At 39.3% G+C, this 19720-nt stretch overlaps 1 protein-coding gene across 2 annotated transcripts in view; it reads left to right on the top strand.

Moving 5' to 3' along the window:
* The window catches only part of GNAS (GNAS complex locus), a 127475-nt gene that overhangs the window by 80431 nt on the left and 27324 nt on the right, over positions 1 to 19720 (top strand). For both annotated transcript variants that reach the window (XM_063172578.1, XM_063172579.1), the window contains exons 3-5: positions 510 to 564; positions 650 to 769; positions 14094 to 14191. In XM_063172578.1, the coding sequence (XP_063028648.1) occupies positions 510 to 564; positions 650 to 769; positions 14094 to 14191 (273 nt within the window). The remainder of the gene's footprint in view (positions 1 to 509; positions 565 to 649; positions 770 to 14093; positions 14192 to 19720) is intronic.

Genomic DNA, 19720 nt, shown 5'->3' with positions numbered 1-19720 from the left:
AGTGCTCTGCTATGGTTTGTTCTGCTAAGGCATAATTTTTGTGATTTAATTTTTTTTATGTTTTGAGGTTCTTTGGTCTCCTTTAATTTATTCCTGCTTTTAGTAACTCACCCTTTTTTCCTTTCTGTTTGTTTCCAGTGTATACTTTCCTAAAGAACTTTCACGTATGTTTAGTATTTTGCATTCAAATGAATCAAAATCTGTTTGATTCTGCAGAATGTCTTAGTTTCAGTCTAAGGCTGTAGCAAGTTTTTATTAAAGCATAATTAGACGTTGATTTTTGGATGCAAGTAGATGTTACTGCTTAAAATAGATGCAAATAGATGTTACTACTTAAGTAGAAAAGTTTTGAGATATTTAAATAAGTCTATGTACAAAAGTCTTCAGTGACTGAAAGCACTTTAGGCAATACAGCTTTAATAGAATATTTTTCAAGTTCATGTTCTGTTTTGAAGAGATATTCTGCTTTTGTGGCTTATAAATGTAATGATGTGCCTTTTTTATTACAGGGAGAAGAAAATGAAAATTCAGGATATTAAAAACAATATTAAAGAAGCTATAGAGGTAAACTTAGGAGCTATTGTTTTTTAACCATTCTGGGTGGCTATTTAGACACTCTCTGCAATATTTTACTTGTGTTTCTTTGCAGACAATAGTGACAGCAATGGGCAATTTGGCACCTCCAGTGGAACTAGCCAATCCAGAGAACCAGTTTCGAATCGACTACATCTTAAATTTAGCAAACCAGATAGACTTCGATTTCCCTCCGGTGAGTAACTCACAGGCAGCCATGCCTTGCTGCAAATGATTGTGTTTCACTGCCCTGTAGTAAACATTTCCCCAGAACAGTGAGCTGCTCTCTGGGAATTATTGCAGTAGGTGCCTTTGATGAGTGCTAATCGAATTTACAGCAACACAGCCAGAATATTCCAGCTGATCCTTCAGGAACATGGAGGCTCTTGCCTGCTTTTTGTGCTCTGGTGAAATAATTAACCACAGAGTCAAGATGGACAGTGCTGGGTGTAAAGTTTGGATATTGTTGGGAACAGCCCTGCCCAAAAGGAGTGGAGGTACACACAGCACTCTCTGGTGATTATTAGCTGCTGTTTAATGGTGCTGATTTCTCTCTTAGGGAAGAGCAGTGCAGTTTTCTTGCTGATTCAGACTCTGTGCCAGCCAGGCTCTCTGCAGAGGCTCCACACACATGTCCCTGTCCCAGCCCTGGTTAATCATTTGAGGTGCCAGCAGTCCCAGAGTAAATGCATCAAGGATAATTATTTAGTTGATGATACAACTTTGTGCCCACTCACGGTGATTAATTTCTCCTGTATCTGAACCAGACTTGTAGCAGAAGCCCATGAAAATACAGTTTGCAAACACTGAACACTTAAACACTGAGAAGATATTTTTGTTAATTGCCATGAAGTACCTTCTACTTGCAGTAATGCAGGAGTGTTTCAAAACTTGTATTTCTCTCTCCATGCACTGTTCCAGGAGACTGAGAGGAGGAATTATGATGATGTATCAAAAATCATTATCTGTTTACACCAGAATTTTATGTCCAGCAGTCCCAAATGCTTGAAATAAAAGTGCAAGTGTGAATAATAGTAAGATGTGGGAGAGTTTGCACCACAGCAATTCTTAATTCAGTTTGTAATTCTTGATATGTAAACATTATTGAACAAGCTGGTCTGTGAGACCAACAACAGTTACCTTTTCCAAATGTTGATACCTTTTCCAAATGTTGCTGCTTCTAGGAATTTCTCTGCTTTGGTCAGTCTTTATCAAAAGAAAAATAACCAACCAAACAAACCCACATGCTTTGTGTACAAGGCAAAGTCAGGTGACTTTAGCAGTTAATTGGAAATACTGCACTGTAATCCTCAAATCATTTTCAGTGTAACAGGCACAGACAGGTTGGTGGAGGGGGATGTATGATTCTCTCTAGCACATTAAATGTAGTCATTGGCATTTTGTCTTAAAGCATACTAAATTTGAGATTTAGAGATTTTTAACTTCACACCTCTGTCATTTAGACATTTGTCAGAGTTATGCACAGAAATACTCCATCTCTTCATGGATGATCTCTCCTGCTGGGGGCACAGAAAAATTCATGCTTTGGAGGTGATTTTAGGAGAATATTTGAGAGAGAAGACAGTGGTTCCTTGCTCCACCCTCAGTGTTTCTGCACTGGCTGTGTGCCCTCAGCTCTCCTGCTGCCATTGTTTGTGCTAGCTCAGGTTGTGATCTGTAACAATGCTGCAACAAGTTCTTGTGACCTACCTCGTACTGAAATACTGGATTTTCCTTGTATCTTCTATCTCAGAGGTCCTTTTATTCTTCCATTCAATTGGAGTGCAGTGATTTCTTTTAATTTTTCCCTTTTTTCCACTGAAAGCAGGGTGTAATTGTGTGACTTACAAGGTCCATAAATAATTCCAAGTTCAGTGAAGAGTCTTTCAGGTGTTGAGTGACACACAACTTCAGGAATAACAGTGCTCCAATAAAACTAGTTTTTCTTCTCTGAGCAAAGGTATTGTCTTAAATTTTTAAGCCCTGAGTCTACAGAGGTTTAGGTGTGTGCATAACTTTGACTGGTGGCTTACTTCATTGGCATGATTAACTATTTCATATGTAAATGTTTGTAGAGTTGAGGTTTTGAACTGGAGATGCATTAGCCACAGATGTTGAAGGACTGTTGTTGGCTCTCTCTGCCCTCAGTGATTATATAAGTTAATATATCTCTGATTTCTGAGTTTGTCTGAATGTAGACTGTAGTCCTTTGGTACCTGGAAAACTAAACCTGCATTTTAATTGCATAATTTAAATCAAGTTAAGATCTAGAGTGTCCCTAGATGCTAGCTCTCAGTGCATAGGAACAAAAATCACAATCCTTGAGTACCACTGTAAAAATAATTTTGATTTTGTTACAGATTAATTAAAAGTACTTTGAAGAAAAAAATAATTTTGTGGGAGCAGAAAGGACAGCCTTATGCTAGTTATGCTTTAAATCTGAAGAAATCTCCTTCATCTGCTTCCTCCTCCAGTGCACTGGGGGAAGAATTTCATAAACCTTTTCCTATACAGAGTGTTGACTGGGAAGGAGGGAGGGGAGTTTTTAGCAATGGCAGCCCTGTGTAAAGCTGTCTGGTTTGAGCTGCAGAACTTTCTGCCTCTTGCATTTTCTCCATGGCAAATCACATTTCAGCTGTCTTGAGCACATACTCTCCTCAGTGTAGTATTTGATGCTCTTTTCTGCCCTAGGGAGAACAGGAGGGTGGGGAGGAGGAGCACTCATGTCCCAAGGGGATGTTCTTTGAGGGCTGCAAGTTCTTAGGACTATACTCTTAAATACTGGGCTGCTCTGCTTCCCTTCAAATGCCCATTCTCCTTTCCCTAAACATTAATTTGGGTTGCTCTCCTGAAGAGAAAGCACTGACAGAGGCCCGCACAAGGATTTGGGATTTCCTCTCCAGTTACACAAGATCATCTTCATGAAGGAGCAGTTGAAATGAACTTTAAAGTAGAGGCCAAAATCTGTGTTTATAATTCTCTGTGGAACAGGTGGAGCTGGAATGAAAGTCTCCTAACAGCAAGGTTCAGTGTGATGTGGAAGGCAGAATAAAGTCAGAAAGAATGTAGGAGCTTTACAGTGTGATAAATATTGGGATCTGACTCTACATGTAAATTAGGATTCAAAGAGCAACTTTTGTATTCTGATATTCTAATTCTTTTCTTAGTCTGGGTCTCCATCTGTTTGCTTTGCAGTTTTTGACTTTCAGGAAGTGTGTGTCATTTGTGTAGACCATATTGTTTTGAATTAAAAAAACCCTAAAAAAACAACAGCTTGAGTTAAAAATAATGCTGGTACAGTGTAATGCTAGGTTAAACATCCCTTTAAAGCTGAAAATTTACTATGTTGGAGATTATTAATTTGGCACAGTTGGTATTAAGAAATTAAATTTTTGAATAGAAGTAGTAGCATATGGAGAAAGGCAAAACATAGCACTGACTGGAAGGAATCCTGTCCACATAATCATGCTGGTATTTTAAAATATTGCAATTTCTAGTAGACCAGATCTATAGTTGAGGCTTCCAAATGGTATTTCCATCATTATTGTCCTTTGATACATTTAGCTTAACACAACTGTATGTGTGTGTTTTCAGTGTCAGAAATCAACATCAGAAGTAGTTTGAATAATTCAAACTCACTGTATATCTGTCTCAAATGTCAGGTGATGCTGGGTTAGCAGGGTTATAAAAGTGATATTTTTATTCCTGTTCTGCATACCAGACAGTGGTTAGGATATTTTCTTCATCCCCAGTAATAGTGGCCTTCTTCTCATCCCTTTCTTTTTGCTTTACTTTTAGAAGAGGGAAGGAAATGTTCCCATTTTATCAACATTTCACACTCCATGATCAACCCAATTGAACCAAGCCACCAAATAAAACCTATTTACTTTGGGTCACAGTCCATTTATAATTCTCTGGTTTTAATGAAATATTCAAAATAGCTGAGCAGGATTTACAGCTACCTATTTTTAATTTATCTGGTTTCAGCTGAGGAAGATGTCTCTTGAAAATACCATACTAAATTCAGAAAAATGGTATTTAGAAAGTAGTAAAATCAGAGTATTAGGTATTGAAAGGCAAAATACCAAAGGAATGACTGCAGCCTGTGGCAGAAGTGATGCTGATGTTGTCTGCAGGTCTCTTGGTTTCACTTTAAGTTTTATTACACTGCTCCATTGTAGTTATTTTGAATCTCCCACTGCCACAGCTGCTGAATGGTTTTATTATGGTTTTTGAGCGGTGTCCTTGAGCTTTCCCACACTCTGGCTTGAGCCTCAAAGGCAGCTCAGCATCCCCTGTGCCCACAGCCACCCCTTCCCTGTGCCACCCAGCCCCGCCAGACAAACCTCCTCTGGCTCCCCAGGGTCAATCAGAGCATTGAGCCTGCCCAGCTTAAAAATAACCCTAGTAACCCTTACTCCTTCTCTCTTCTATTTTGGGGAGATTATTTTTAACAGGGATCAGTTTTGAGGTCTGATTTACAAACTGGCAGTGGAGGTGGTGCTCAGTGGGATCCCTTAACCTGCAGCAGGGTCAGAATGGAGCTTTGGAGTCCCTAAAATGGTTCTGACACCAAAATCCTCAAGATGGTAATGAGATTATAGAGTCTCAGTAAGAAAAGATGTGAGCTGGGATCTCTGCTGCCAGAAGTGTTCCTTAATTATGTAGGCAACAGAACAAAATTATCTGTCCCTGTAGATAACCACCCTGATGGGTATAATGATAGATATATTATTATTCCTGTCTAAATACATCATGGCAGAAGAAGAGAGCTGTTCTGGTTTGACAGCATCACTAGCTTTATAAAGTAGTGACAAACATATTCACTGCAGTGGGGGATGCTTCCCTTGGGGATATCTCAAATGTCACAGATTTTGGGGTGTGAAAGGAGGCAAAACATTTTCTTTGGTGAGGATACCCCTGGGAAAGGTGGGAGACTGAGCCTGATTGCTTGGGTGTCTGCACAATGTTGTGTGCAGTTTGGATACTTACCACAGACAGAAAATTAGGGCCTCCAGCTTTTTCTTGTCCAGATTTTTTATGATTTTGAGCAAGACACCTCAATCTCCTATTTACCTTTTTTTAGTATTCTCTGTCCTATTATGTGTAAAAGAGTAATAAATACATATCTTTGAGATGCATCTTTAGGTGCAAAACTAGTAGAAAATGTGGATATGTGAAATATTTTTGCTTCAAAAATGTTAATGCTGTTCAGAGAAAGGAGTGGGAAGTCTTACAGACAGTATCAAAGATGTGGTGCTAGATCCTCTGAAATAATCCTTACTTACTCTTTTTAAATCTCTATTATCTTATCTGCACAGAGCAGCTCCCTCTCAATGGGCTTCCAGATAATCCAATTGAGTTTACCTGGTCAGAGTTTAACAGGAACTTATGGAAAGCTGGTTTTCCTATCCTTTAATAGCAGAATAAATTCTTGAATACAGATTAATTTAAGAGTTCTTCTGAAGCCTTCTTCTAGTGTAGGGTCTGTGAGGCAGGCAGCCACCTGATTTCATTTCTGTTTCTCGTCATTGAAACACGTATAACTATTAATGATTTGCAAATTAATCTCCTGAAATCTCTGATTTTTGTCTGCATGGATAAATGCCTGATAGGAATGTTTTACTCTTCTGTGACTAGGAATATCTAGCAAATTTTGTTAGTGCTATATTTTGTTAGTTTTTATTGGAAGTGTTTTGTTTGGGTTTTTTTCAGCCCTTCGAATTATGCAGTGCTTTCACTGAGGTGTTCACATAATTCTGTTGAAATCCCACAAAGAATTTCCTTAAACTGGAGAATCTGCAGCCCAGAACTTGAGACAATGGGATTATATACATGTCTTTTTCTGTAGTCCAGTTGTTTTTATAATACAACCCCCCCTATATTTTATTTGATTACTAATTTATTTGATTAGTATTTGAAGTAAATGCTGATGCTTTGTTCTGAACTTGTATTTTTATCCAGTAAATTCCCACCATACCAGACCATATTTACAGGTTCAGAAGTTCACGTGACTTAATTTCTCTTGATACATCTTCTTTGTTTTCCTCTCAGAGCAGTCTTAAAGAACAAGGACAGATTAATTCAATTTATGTTGAAATACAAGATCTGTCAGCTGAATTAAACAGGAAATAGGCATAATTTAATATGGAAATTCTTAAACATTTTCTGGTTTTAATCACAGTAAGAGACTATCACAAAATACTGGTGTATGCATAGATGAAATAAAATTATACCTGTGAGCCTCCCTGGTGTTACAGTGGATCCAGCCACACCCCTGTTGTGCTCAGCTGCCTGTTTGGAGAATACATGATATTTCTTCAGTGTTCCAGTAAAATTTAAGATTTTTTTAAACTCCCAGGAAACAGGGTGTCTATTTACTCTTGAAAAGAAATGCCAGAAATTAAGCAGAATTTTCAGTTAATTTATTTTAAGTATATTTGAGCTTCAATTTTTTGTGTAGACTTTATTGTGAGGCTGTGAACACTTCTGTGAGTACAGATGCTGCTGCTTCAGAAAGATTGGAAGAGGATTAGTGAGCTCTCCTTGGGATTTGTGTAAATTTAGAATGAGAACTATTTTATCTTACACCCTTTTCTGTTGGTGGAAGTTTCTGGCCAAAAGAGGCTTTTTGTTTCCAATGTGAAAGGAAGCTGCAGAGTTTAGTGTGGTCCCAGGTGTTTGTTCTTGGCACCAGGTAAGGGAGTAAAGTCATTTGATTTGACTGTTCAAGATTACTATATATTCATTAAACAAAAAGCAGCTAATGATGTAGTACAAAAGACATTTTCCAAACCCTGATTTAAGGCTCAGAGGAAATTTCTCCGAGTTTTATTAAACCTTCTTTCTTAGACTGAAGTCTCCAAAAATAGCTGATGGTTGAACTGCCTCTGTCACCACTCTAAACTAGCCTGCAGTGGGGTAGAAGAATTCTCTGTGCCTTTTATGCTATCAGGAAGTTTGAGCCATTGATGAATTGCCTCTTTCTATGTATGACACTTTGATGAACAGTGTAACACTGATTATTGGTTTAAATTGCAGAGGAATTGTGACAATATGGGGAGCAGGCTTGCTGCTCTCACCCAAAGTGAATTTTTCTCCCTAATTAACATGAGGAGCTGTGTTGTGGTATCAACAGGTAAAGTTTCTGTGGCAATTAAACTTCTTGTGAAAGTAGAAATAAGAGAGAAATGGTTTGATATTATGTTAGGGAGGACTCCTAGCCAAAGGCACATAGTAGCTTATGGGTATGGATTTGTGTGTTGGCACATTCCTCAAATGCTGTGGTGTTTTGAAACTATTAAAAAAGGGGAATAATGTGAGTTCAAACTTGACAGAAGTTTCTGAAATAGAATTCACTTTCCCTTGGCCAGTCCTTGCAGCGACATCCAGTTCAATTTGTACTCCTAGAAGTTACCAAGCAGAAACACAGAATATTTCAGCATAATTTTTCTTTTCCAAGCATGAAAAACTATTGATAATGAGACTAAATCGATAATGAGACTGAAAATATTTCTGACTCAGTTATGGGAAGTGCTGAGTGCACTGGGCCTCTCCCAAAGAGTTTTGTGTTCAGCTCTGGACATGTGCCAGTAACTGGAGAATATCTTCAACTATTTGTAGGTATGCGTTTCCTTTGTGATATCATCAGCGTATTTGCCCTAAAATAGCAAGCAATAATTAACACTTGTTCACACCAGCAGGAATGCAGATGTTTCCCTATTCAACTAAGTGGCTTATTAAACTGTCTGATTTGACAAATTTAACACGTTCTGGTATCCCTGCCCAAACTTGGGGAGAATGAAAAGATGTCATGAGTTCTATTCCATGAGCACCCGTTCAGTCAGCAGTGATGGCAGTGAGAAATAAATCACTTTGCTGGGTACTTACCTATCCTGGCAGTGAGAAATGAAATAAATCAGTTTGGTGGGTACTTACCTATCCTGGAAGTGAGAAATAAATCAGTTTGGTGGGTACTTACCTATCCTGGCAGTGAGAAATGAAATAAATCAGTTTGGTGGGTATTTAGCTATCCTGGAAGTGAGAAATAAATCACTTTGCTGGGCACTTACCTGTCCTGGCAGGAGAGACCCAGCTGGTGCAGTTTTGTGGGAATGCTCTGTGCTGCCCTGCCTCGCTGCAGTGCCTGCCCTGTGGAATGCAGCAGGAGGGGAGCAAAGCTCTGCTCTCCACCAGTGCTCAGTGCTGCCTTTAAAAGCTGCACACATTGGGAAGCAAAGTCCTCCAGGAGACAGTTTTACAGTTAGAAGCTGGTTTGGTTTGACCTTTAATCATTAGATTTGTAAGTTGGTGACCTATTTAAAACTCTTATTATGAAATGTGCAGCTCCATGGGACAGTGAACTTTGCCCAGGAATTGAATCCCAGTTTTAACCACAACATTGTATAATGATTGTACACACCTTTTAGGAGGTAAGGTTTTTTTTTTCAATGGCATTGACTTTTGGTGGAATTAGTAAATAAACTGTTCTGTTGAAGGATCCACCTATATTATATTTCACAAAGAAAAGGTAATGTTGCATGTCCATGCTAAGTTTCCTGTGCATTTGGTGTCACAGTGGCATGGACTGTGCCAGTGTTCTTCCCTGCCAACATCCAAATGCCTATAAAACATTGCTTCATAAACATTTTTTTAAGTCTCGAGTATTTATGTATCTGGAGGGAACAAAGCCTTGTAGACAGTATGTCCAGTTACATTATTTCATTTTCTACTGGTATTTTATCCTTTTAGAATGCTTCTCAAAAGCAGATCTTGGTTCCTTTACTTTTTCCCAGGCCTAGAGTTTGCCTCTTGGGGATTATTTTTTTTTAACAACCAAAGTGCTCAGCCCCCAAGTTCTTTCTGTAGTTTAACTTTGAGCACAACCACTATTTACCTGTTGCCATTTATTCAGCTTGCTGAAATTTTCCAATATAAGTAGGTTTTAAACTTGATTAGACTCTGCATTGCCCCTTTTCTAATCCAGAATTGTGTCAGCAAGATCTTTCTGGAACAAAGAACAATTTTCCAAGCATCCCTTCCACATTTCCACTGATGGGTTTTTTTTCCTCTAGAGGTCTGCAGAGATTCCTGTAAGTGAATGCAAGCGATTTACAAATGTTGCCTATTGACTCATTGTATTGGGAAGCTTTCAGTAGGTGGAGAAAGTGTCACCTCATAAATAAAACATTAATAATGAAACACATTTCACATAAATGTGGCTTTTTAACCATTGTGGTGTTATGGTATCATGAGACATGAGGTTTGCTCAGCAGCACCAAGTCATGGTCCTTGATCCTTCAGTTATCTGCGCAGACCAGAGCAGGTTTCCCCAGCCCAGAGGATTTTCCCAGGGGTTTTTATGGTTTCCCAGAAGTGGAGCCTGTTCCTGGGGATTGTGCCCGGAATTCCAGCTATGCCCAGCCTGGGCAGATTCAGTCAGGCCCTGTTTGTTCTCCTCAGATCTCTGTTACATTGACATTCCTTTCCTTGAGTGTTCTCCTCAGGGATTTCTCCCTCTTTAGGGTTTGTGAACCTTTTGGGACGTGTGAGGTCTGTTCAGGTGGTGAATATAAATGCTCCAATCCTGACATGAAGCTCAGGAGGAATTCACTCCTCACCTTCCCTGGTGGTGCCATCCTGTCACCACTTCTGTTGACTTTCGTTGCTTTACACAGCTTCAGCTGTACTTTAAACAGGATCTTGGGTGTGTATTGTGACACTGCAGCATTTTATTTTTTTTAATGGAAAATTACATAATTTGGATTTTTTTTTCAGCTTTAAGTATGTGTAGGGCAGGAAGGGATAAGATGATCATAGACTGCAAATATTCTGGATCGTTTGGATCCTAACATTTAAATCCTATTGGTTGTGGAATGTCATCTCAAACCAAATTGTTATTTAGTATTTGTTCATTTTAGCTGTTAGGAGTTCCATTTTCTGGTGCAAGAAAAACCTTTGTTGGTGCTACTGTAGAGTCTGTCATATTAGAATGTGCCAGTAAATCAAGCAGTGTAGTGGAAGCAAGAACCAGACACGTAAGGACTTGTTTTCTGGATATTTCTTTTCAGGAAATTTTCCTGCTACTTTTGGTTAATTTGTTTCCTAACTCATTATTTTTAGAGCTCTCATACAAATTATACCTATTTAACTAAAAAAAAAAAAAAAAAAAACAAAAAACAAAAACCAACCCAACCCTTTTGTAACTTGATTTTTTCTAGTGGCCTCTAAAACCCCTGTTTTACCTAAATACATAACAAATCTTGTGGTTTTCTTGCCTTCCCTGAGAGCAGCCCCAGGCTCCCAGGCTACATTCCATGACTCAAATGGGATGCTGAGGATTTCTTGTGTTATTCCTTTTCTTAAATATTATTTCAGAGCTGTGGTTAGTGTAGGTGTACTGGGGAGGAGGGAGAATCTGGGGTTTTTGCAGCCAGCTACTATGTCTTAATTCCAAAATCAGTCACTACAGTAAGGAGGTTTCCAATACAGCAGGGGATGAGCTCTGCAAGGCTGGGTCTGACTCTGCTTGGGTGAAACCTTCCTTCTTCACAGCTGTGGGAGCTGCTTCTGCATCAGTCCCAGCATGTGTGAAGATGTATTTGATGTGGCCTAAAGACAAAAGCTTATGTATTAATGAAAGACCTTCATATTGGACCATCTCAAGTCATGTAGTTCGCTTTTTAAAAGTCAATTAATACAAACACGCAAGAAAAAAAAGACCAAAAGTAACAGCAAAAACCCATCCCAAAATACCCCACTGTGTCTTAGTGTAATGATCTATTGCTCTTTGCTTGTTGTTTATCCTGATTTTGAAATCCCAATAAGAAGTTCAAAGAATGTGGAATTAAATTCTTTTTCCATCCCAGATGGACAATTAATAACCATACTGAGAAGATTGCTTGAGTATTGCTGGTTATAGTTCAAATCAGCAGGACAGGCATGAAGGCAGTTTTCAATATTTTATTGCTAATTTGGTTTAACAAGGCACAAACACTGATCTTTATCCCATTATTGTAATTCATGTATTTTCTCAGAAGTGAGAACTGCCCTTAGAACACAAGGAGGACTCCTGTAAACAAAATGTAACTGTTCTGGTAAACAAAACCCTATTATCAATATGTTTATGCTGGGGCCAGGAACTGGTTTTAGTCTTCACCCCATTTTAAGATCTGATTGCAGAAGCTATTCCAAATGTAAGACATTATGGAGTTTGAAATGTCTTTGAAATAATTGCTTTACATCAGCTTTCCACCACAGTGTCATAGATGTAGTGAGAAACAGTAGTGAGGAAGAGTTTTTGTGACAGTTTAACTGTGCTGTGACTTTTCTTATTAAAACAATGACTTTTTTCACTTTATATCTATATTTTTTTGTGATGAAGAATGTTTTACTGCTTTTTCTGTAAACTTATCATTGCCTAGTTATTTGTCCACTGAATCAACTGCTGTTTCATAAAAAAATCTTGTACGATTGCTGATTCAATTTTTCAATTTCCCAGCTTTGTAGTCGTAAGTTGAGTGAACCATGTGATGTTCTATATTGAACAACTGTTACTTTTAAAAACAAATATAGAAACATTCCCCAAAATGGGTTTGGTGCAGATACAGTGAGATTGCAGATATTTCCTCCTCTCTGCTTCACTTTCTCTTCCTTCTCCCTTTTCCTTTAGGAATATATTTTCCTCACTGTGCTCTGATACAGTTGAAAGTGACTGACAGTCCCCCAACTGCCAAGAAATTATAAATCTTCAAAATTAAAGTATCCAATGAGCACAATTCCAGCAGTGGGAGACAGAAAACAGGACTAGAATGAAGATTTTGATTCATTTTCTATTTCCTTTAATAGCAAAAGCAAACGGTCAACAGTGCAATCTGCAAATACTAAAAATGAAGTAAAATCTTCTTACCTACTTCTGAAAGAAATTTAACTGGTCGTTTTGTTCATGAACAGTTCATAAAAGCAGGGAACAAGCTGACATTGGTACCATATATAGACATCATAATCTCTTTAAAAGAAATCAGAACAGAATTTAGATGTGTATTTTTTGTTTGCTCTCGTTTTTGTGTATGTGCAGCTAGGGAATCCTTAATAGCAATAAAAGGACAATCAAATTGCATCTGATGTGCTGCTTCCACCATTGGTATTTGTAATTGTGTGATCACAAAAACACACATGCATGTTATACCTGTGAAGAAGAGGGTGCTCTGAAAATCAGCAGCACTAAATTTACTGTAAGATGCCTCTACATATCTTTAAGATACAATTAAAAGGATTTACTATTCTGCTAAAGTTCAGGTGTTAGTTAAGATTCTGGTAGGAATGGGAATTTTTAAAAAAACTTTTCAAAGGGAAATTTTGGAATGTGTCCCCTTTCTTTGTACTACATTGATAGTAAAGGAATGTGAGAGACTGATATCCCAAGAGATGGAGGAACCTTGAAGCAGCAAAAATAACACATTTTTCTTCTTTAAGAAGAAAAATCTTTTCTTCTGTAAAGAAAAAGGGTGGGGAGACACAGAATAAATACAACAACTATTTTAAAGGTCTTTCACTGGTCTGGATGAAAAAAAATTAATTATTTGCTGCTTAAAACCAGAATGAAAGTATTTAACCCAAAACACTTCAAAGCTCTGCGAGATAGCCAAGGAGCAGCCATGGCTGTTGATGAGAGGAATGCCTACAGTGGTGTCTGTGTGTGTGTTTCAGTCACCAGGCTGCTGCTATTCTTTCTGAGTCTGTTCAGAGCTCTTGGACTGATGGCCAGGAGGTCAATCCCGTGTTGCACACGCACTGATGGAGCCAAAGTGCATCTTTCATCTGCAGAATGAAAAGGGCTTTTGCTTGTGTTGTTAGCTTGTGTTACAGGTTCAGCAAAACTGAAGCATTGCGTTTTTGACTGTCTGCTTTCATATCTTGGCTTACAGTTTTTAAGGCTGAGACAAAACATGATCTAGCCTTGTATCACTGTCTTTCTTCTGTAGTTCAATGTCTTTTTACACTGTAAAAGAATAAGTTTACGAAAGTGGTGCAGAGTTAAGTAAGATACTGATGTCTGTACAGTCCCTGAAGATCCTCACTTGCTTGCAAAGTCATGTAAAACTTAATTATCATTATCATTCATGTAGGAATTATAGAGAAGTAGTGTTTCATTGAAGAAAAAAAATCCCAAAGCCACATAAATGTAAGATATAGTGACACTGTGAGTTAAAGAACAAATGTTACCAAATAGCATTGATTATTAAATTGCCAATGAAATTGACATTAATGAGACATTAACCCTTTTTGCAGTAGATGGTTGGATTCAATCAGGGATTAAGAAGCAGTTCTTTAAGTGTTACAGAGTGTGGAAGTCAAACTTAGAAAGCCAACTGAACTTGTAGTGAGGTTCTAAAGCATGGTTAGAGATTTTTGTTAAATCTGCTCCATTTCTTGCTCATTGTAAAATGAAATTATTCATTACTGTTTGCTGACTCTCTTCATCTGTAACCCATTCCCATAACCCTGTTTTCCCATTTCAGGAGTTTTATGAACACACAAAAACCCTGTGGCAGGATGAAGGTGTGAAAGCCTGCTACGAGAGATCCAACGAGTACCAGCTGATTGACTGTGCCCAGTAGTGAGTATTGCTGGGGCTGGGGCGGGTTTGGTGTACTGCTGCTGGCCCTGGCCCCTGGAAAAGGGGTGTGAGGTGCATAATGAATTCCTGGTAATCAGCTGTTCAGAGAGGTGCACAAACTGGTGTTCAGCTAGACAATATCTACATTGAAATGCCTACATCAATATCTGCATCTACACGTGCTTTCAAAAGGTTTTAATAAGACCCCTTAGTGAGGAATCAGTTTTATTGTCTGCAAGGCCAAATTTCCTGCCTCTCCACCTGGCCCATCCTCTCCAGAAGTCAGCTTCAGGCGCTGCACAGTTGCAGTAAGTTGGAGAGGATGTTGGTGGGAAATAATCCTGCTTGTCACTTTGGTTTCTAGTGCAGTTACTTACCTGGAAACAAAGAGATGGGAGTGACAGTCCTGGGGAGCAGCCTGTGATCAGTCACCAGAGTTCTGCTTGTGTGCCTTCATGCACATATCTGAGAAAGAGTCATTCTCTTCTGGTATTTATACTGCTGGGATAATTAGTGTTGTCTTGAGAGTCTGCTGCATGTTTGCAGTTATTTATCACATCCAGCAATATACTGTGGCTCAGGATTGTTTATGGCAAGGTGCTCGAGTTAATTGTGACCGTTCCTGGTACTTTTGTTGTGCATACTCAAGAATTGCACGACTTAAATTTGAAATATTAACAGTTAAAACTGTTCTTTGTTTGTTTATATTTTCTCTGCTTCTTTTGGAGAGGCTGAAATAAGGTTTAATGGTCAAGAAAATGAAGGTTTCTTGTTTCACACGGCGATGGCAACTGCAGTTTGTCTAATACTGAATCTCTTAAAAAACATCTGATGAAATAAAATCTGTAAGGTTCTTCTTTTGTTTGTTTGTTTAGGAAGACTTAAAGGTAAATCAACAATTAGCTCTGTTTGAAAGAGACAAGAGAGATAATTTTACTGTGCCTTGCACAGCTCCAGGTTTGCAGGAGCCTCTTTGAAGTTTTGCCATTGTTTCCAGAGTGAATTTGTTTGATGTGTAACGATGTCTTTTGCATTAGGTGACTAATGTTTGATCATTTGGCATGGAGCTTTTTGCAAGTTCACTTGCTACAAAATAAAAAAGTACAAAGATTTTCATTTTCAGACAAGCACCCAGTAACTTTTGTGTTTCTAGTGTAAAGCTGATAGAAGTGAGGGAGAGCTGGGTTGTTTCTCGTCGCTGTTTGTTAACAGCTTCTGTGCTGGGAAGGAGGAAATTGTTGAGCACTAAGAGGGTTTTGTGTTGCCCTTTTTCTGCCCTGAATGCACAGAAGAAAGCTGAAATTCTTATCATCCCTGGACATTGACTTTTCCATGGATCAGCAGGGGAGGTGGCCCTCATGATGGCTTTACCATCCTGCTCCATCTAGTGGAACACTTCATTCTACATCATGGGCTGTTGAGCCAGAAATAAACTTTGAACATTGTTGACAAATTAGATTTGTTTTTCTCCTAAAGATAATAAAATAAAAATTGCTGTCTCCTTCTAAAAATATTTAATAATTCTAATATTTATTCAATATGATAGTAACATATATGACACTATAGTCTTACAGAAGGAAATTTTTAATTGTTAATTTTGACAGTTCTTGTCCTTTCTTGCATTTTTGACCATGCAGTGGTGGTGTTTTTAATAACAGAATATGCATAGTAGGAGTTTTTTAATGGCAAAATGTTGAGTCTCTGGTTGTATTGGCTGAGAAAAAACAGCTTTAGCAAAGGCTGTACCATCCTGGCTTTCCATTTCCTTCAGGTGTGATTTTTGGAGGTATGGAGCTGGGAGGGCAGGCCAGTAACCTCATCTGCTGGAGAGCCCTTCTGCTATCCTGCACCCTCAAGCTCACTGGCTGAATGAAAATGTCACTTTGGAGGAGCCCTGCTCATTTTGAAAGAGTAGCTGCCTCTGCTCATCATGAGCTTTACTGTACTTCCTGCCCAGGCATATTTTACAGTCTTGAGAGGCAGAGAAAGGAAAGAAAGCTTGTTTCCCTTTTCTTAACTGGCCTTACTAAGAAATCAGTTTCTATTCTGCATTTAGAACAACACGGGCTGTGACATTGTCACCAGTTTGTATTTCAGCAGTGAGGAGGGAGCTTTATGTGTGAGGAGAGCAAATTTCATTGCTCTTGCAGGGATGTACACAGAGTGTTTGTGTGAAGCTGCCTTGTAATCCTGCTCTTGGCTAATAATAAACAGAATAACACAGCAGTGTCTGGAATACAGAAAATCCCAAATGATGTTACATTATTTACCATCCTTCATGTGTCTTCCCTGGAGGCACAGGGTCACATTTTATTTAGAATATATTATTACTAAAAATCTAGGAGCCATTTCCACTGTGATGTGCCAAAGCCCGTTTGTTAAATCTGCCTTCTGTCAAATACAAACAAACAGGATCTCTTTGAAGCACTGCTGTTGCCAATGCTTCTACCTCAGGTTTCATTTGAGCAGCTCTGCTTTAAAGCCTCACAAATACCCAGCAGAGCAGTCAGAGCCAGCAGGATCTGTCCCCTGGAATGTTCTGTTTGTGGCATGAGGACATGGAGGGTACCCACGCTCTCCTGGCCTTACCCAGAGCCTGCAGAAATGGCAGCGCAGGAGAGGAGCTCCTGCACTGGTGTCAGGAGTGTTTGGGCCAAATATTCAGCAGCTTAGGAGCAAAGCCTGGGTACTGCATGAACCTCCTGGTGCTTTTCTAGAGTAGCTCATATCAGCCTGTGCCACAGCTCCCTGAATTTTTGCTTTAGCCTTGGCTGCTCATTTCATTTTGTGCCTCGTGTTAGGCCGCGCTCTCCCTGCGAATCCCCTCGCCGGCGCTTCCTGGCCGTGCCTGGGGTGGCAGAGGAAGCCCAGAGCAGGCAGAGAGTGCAGCCCTGTCGGAGCTGCCATGGCAGGAAGGGCTGGGAGCAGCACCAGGAGCCTTCTCACGCGATTTCCTGCCTCCCTCCTGCCTCTGCTCCTCTCTGCGCTGCCATTTCGGGCCAGGAGCAGCTCTGGAGGTGCACGCTCACGTTTCTGGAGCTCCAGCACCAGCACAGCCTCTCTGATACCTTGAAACTGTGCCAGGCTCCTCCAGAAGGGTTTTATGAGGAGTATTTTTTAAGATGTTTGTTTTTAAAATACTTATCAAAGAAAGGCAGGGAGTGCAGCTATTAGCCGACTGCTGTGCAGGGCTGCTGAAGGATCAGCACGTGTGGACGCACAGGCTTTTTAATTTCTGATGTTGGGAATTCTTTATATTTTTATTAAGATTTATGGTGTGTTTTATTTCTGGATTTGCAGACTTGCAGAGAGCAGTTAAGAGCCCCAATCTGTGCACTTAATGATTTTCTTCCATGTTGATTTCTCTTCGTGACAAAGTTCCTTTCATGGAACATGTAGTAAAGTGTGTTTGCTCAAAGTCTCACCTTTTTAAACAGTGCCTGATTTATCAGGGGTACTACTGTTACTCTAATTTCTTATCCATATTATTTATTACTTTTTTTTCTTTTACTTTCCATTCAATGTGGTTTTGACAGAGTGGTTTCTCTTGTCTCCATCTTCTCTGAGTGCTCACATTCAGCAGGACAGGAATTTCCCTGGCCCCTATTCCTGGCATACACGAGCTTCTTACGGACAGTGACAATGACATTGTTAAACATTCCCATGAGGAAGAATAATATTCATGTCCCCTTTCACTGGAATAAAACTGGCACAGCCTACTGCTGTGTGAATTCCTTGGCAATCCAAAGAGTAGACCCAGGTCATCTAACTCCTGATTTTTGGTCTTGATTACAAAATCCACATTATTCTATTCCAGAGTGCTTAGAGATAACTGAATTAGGGTCTTTTCTCTGCTCATCTTCAGCTTGAGGGAATAGAAGATCATGTTTTAAACAAGGTTAAATTTCAATTAAAGAAATACAGCCCAGGCTATGCATTTTCTGCAGTCCAATGGGGTATTAGATGTGTGACAGGGAGCACAATAACTCCTGTCTTTGCATGACTTCAGTGAAGTCACTACCAACAGCACAAGTCAAATATATAATAGCTGAAATATCCCAACTCCTCCACGTGTGTGCCCTCTCTTGCTGACTGTCAGTAGCAGGGGTGTGCCTGCTGGCAAGTGCTCTGAAAACCAGATTACCTAAATTTAGCCAATAAATGGATTATGAATTCAGCACATGTTCCCACTCGTCACAGCTAATCATAAATTCATAATTTCAAGCTACATTCAACCCCAGATAAACTCCTCTGTCTTTAAAATAAATTACATCCCAGTATAAAGCAAGATAAACCAAAAGGTGACCTGGAATAGGTTGCTTGAGTGGTAGGAATTAGGTGCTGCAATAAAGAAGGTACAAAGTTGATGGGCCATAATGGCAGAAAGACCTTTACAACTCCAAAATGAGAATAACTGCAGAAGTCATACCACAGCCTTTTGAGGTCTGTGTGATGCCCATTGCATCATCCTGAGTTATTGCCAAGAGGTTTGACTCAAACAGTTAAATCTGATTTCTGCCTCCACTTTTACTTCCAGCCCCCTGGATTCATTGCCTCCATTCATCTGCTGCTTTTCTTTCTCCTCTGTTCCACACATCTGTGAATGTGCCAGTTCCTTTCTGGCCTTTGGCTGCAGATGCAGCTTCCTTTCCCTGCCTGGCTGGAAATACTGAGGGTTTGCCTTCAGCTGGAGGCAGGGCAGACCTGCTTGTAAGAGCACAAAAAAGCTGGGTTGGAACTTCTTCCCCAATTTCCTGACAGAGTTCTGTGTCCAAATACTCAGACTTTGCCTTTTCTTTTAAATGCATCACTTGGTAATGCCTGCAAGGGTTAAGGATAAGCTCTGGTGTTCATGGATGCCTGATTCAGTGGAAATGGATGTTTTATATTTGCTTTCACGTGTGAATGGATTTGCTCTCACAACAGCTATTTCTTTGTTTCACACAAAATTCACATGCCCATTTGTTCAGGTTAGGCTTGCACTGGATCAAGAGTATTTTGCAAAGTTTGGCATGAATGTTAGCATTTTATTTAAATAAAATTTGTCTTAAAAATAGGAATTTTTTCTGAGATCAGAAGCAGATACCCACATGATTTGGTGAGTGGATTGCTGTGTTCCTGTAACTGAGGAGTTTAATTTTGAATGTTGGAGGAACATCAGGAGAGTGTAACGAAGGCAGGGTTGGATACCAAACTTACTGACATTTTAGTTCTCTGGAGGAGAATGCTGGAGTGGAGTCCAGGGTGTAGTTTGCTCAGGATGTATCTCTATTAATATTTTACTTTATTAGCCAGCTTTGAAACCAAAGTTGTTATTACCAAAGAATGGAAATGTAGAAGTAAGTACTGCTGCATAAACCTAAGTGATGCATCTTCAGAAGATAATTCTGTACTAAAAGTATTTGGCTACAGTCCAGAATTCTGCAGACAAACTTCTTTAGCCAAATGTCTTGATGGGTGGCCTATACCCATAATGTTAATTAACAGAGTTAAAAATAATTCAGTAAAGAGAAGAATGGATTCCTTGTT

The sequence above is a fragment of the Melospiza melodia genome, chromosome 19, assembly GCF_035770615.1.
Source record: "Melospiza melodia melodia isolate bMelMel2 chromosome 19, bMelMel2.pri, whole genome shotgun sequence".
Classification (NCBI taxonomy): domain Eukaryota; kingdom Metazoa; phylum Chordata; class Aves; order Passeriformes; family Passerellidae; genus Melospiza; species Melospiza melodia.
This window is presented reverse-complemented; position numbering and strand designations above follow the sequence as displayed.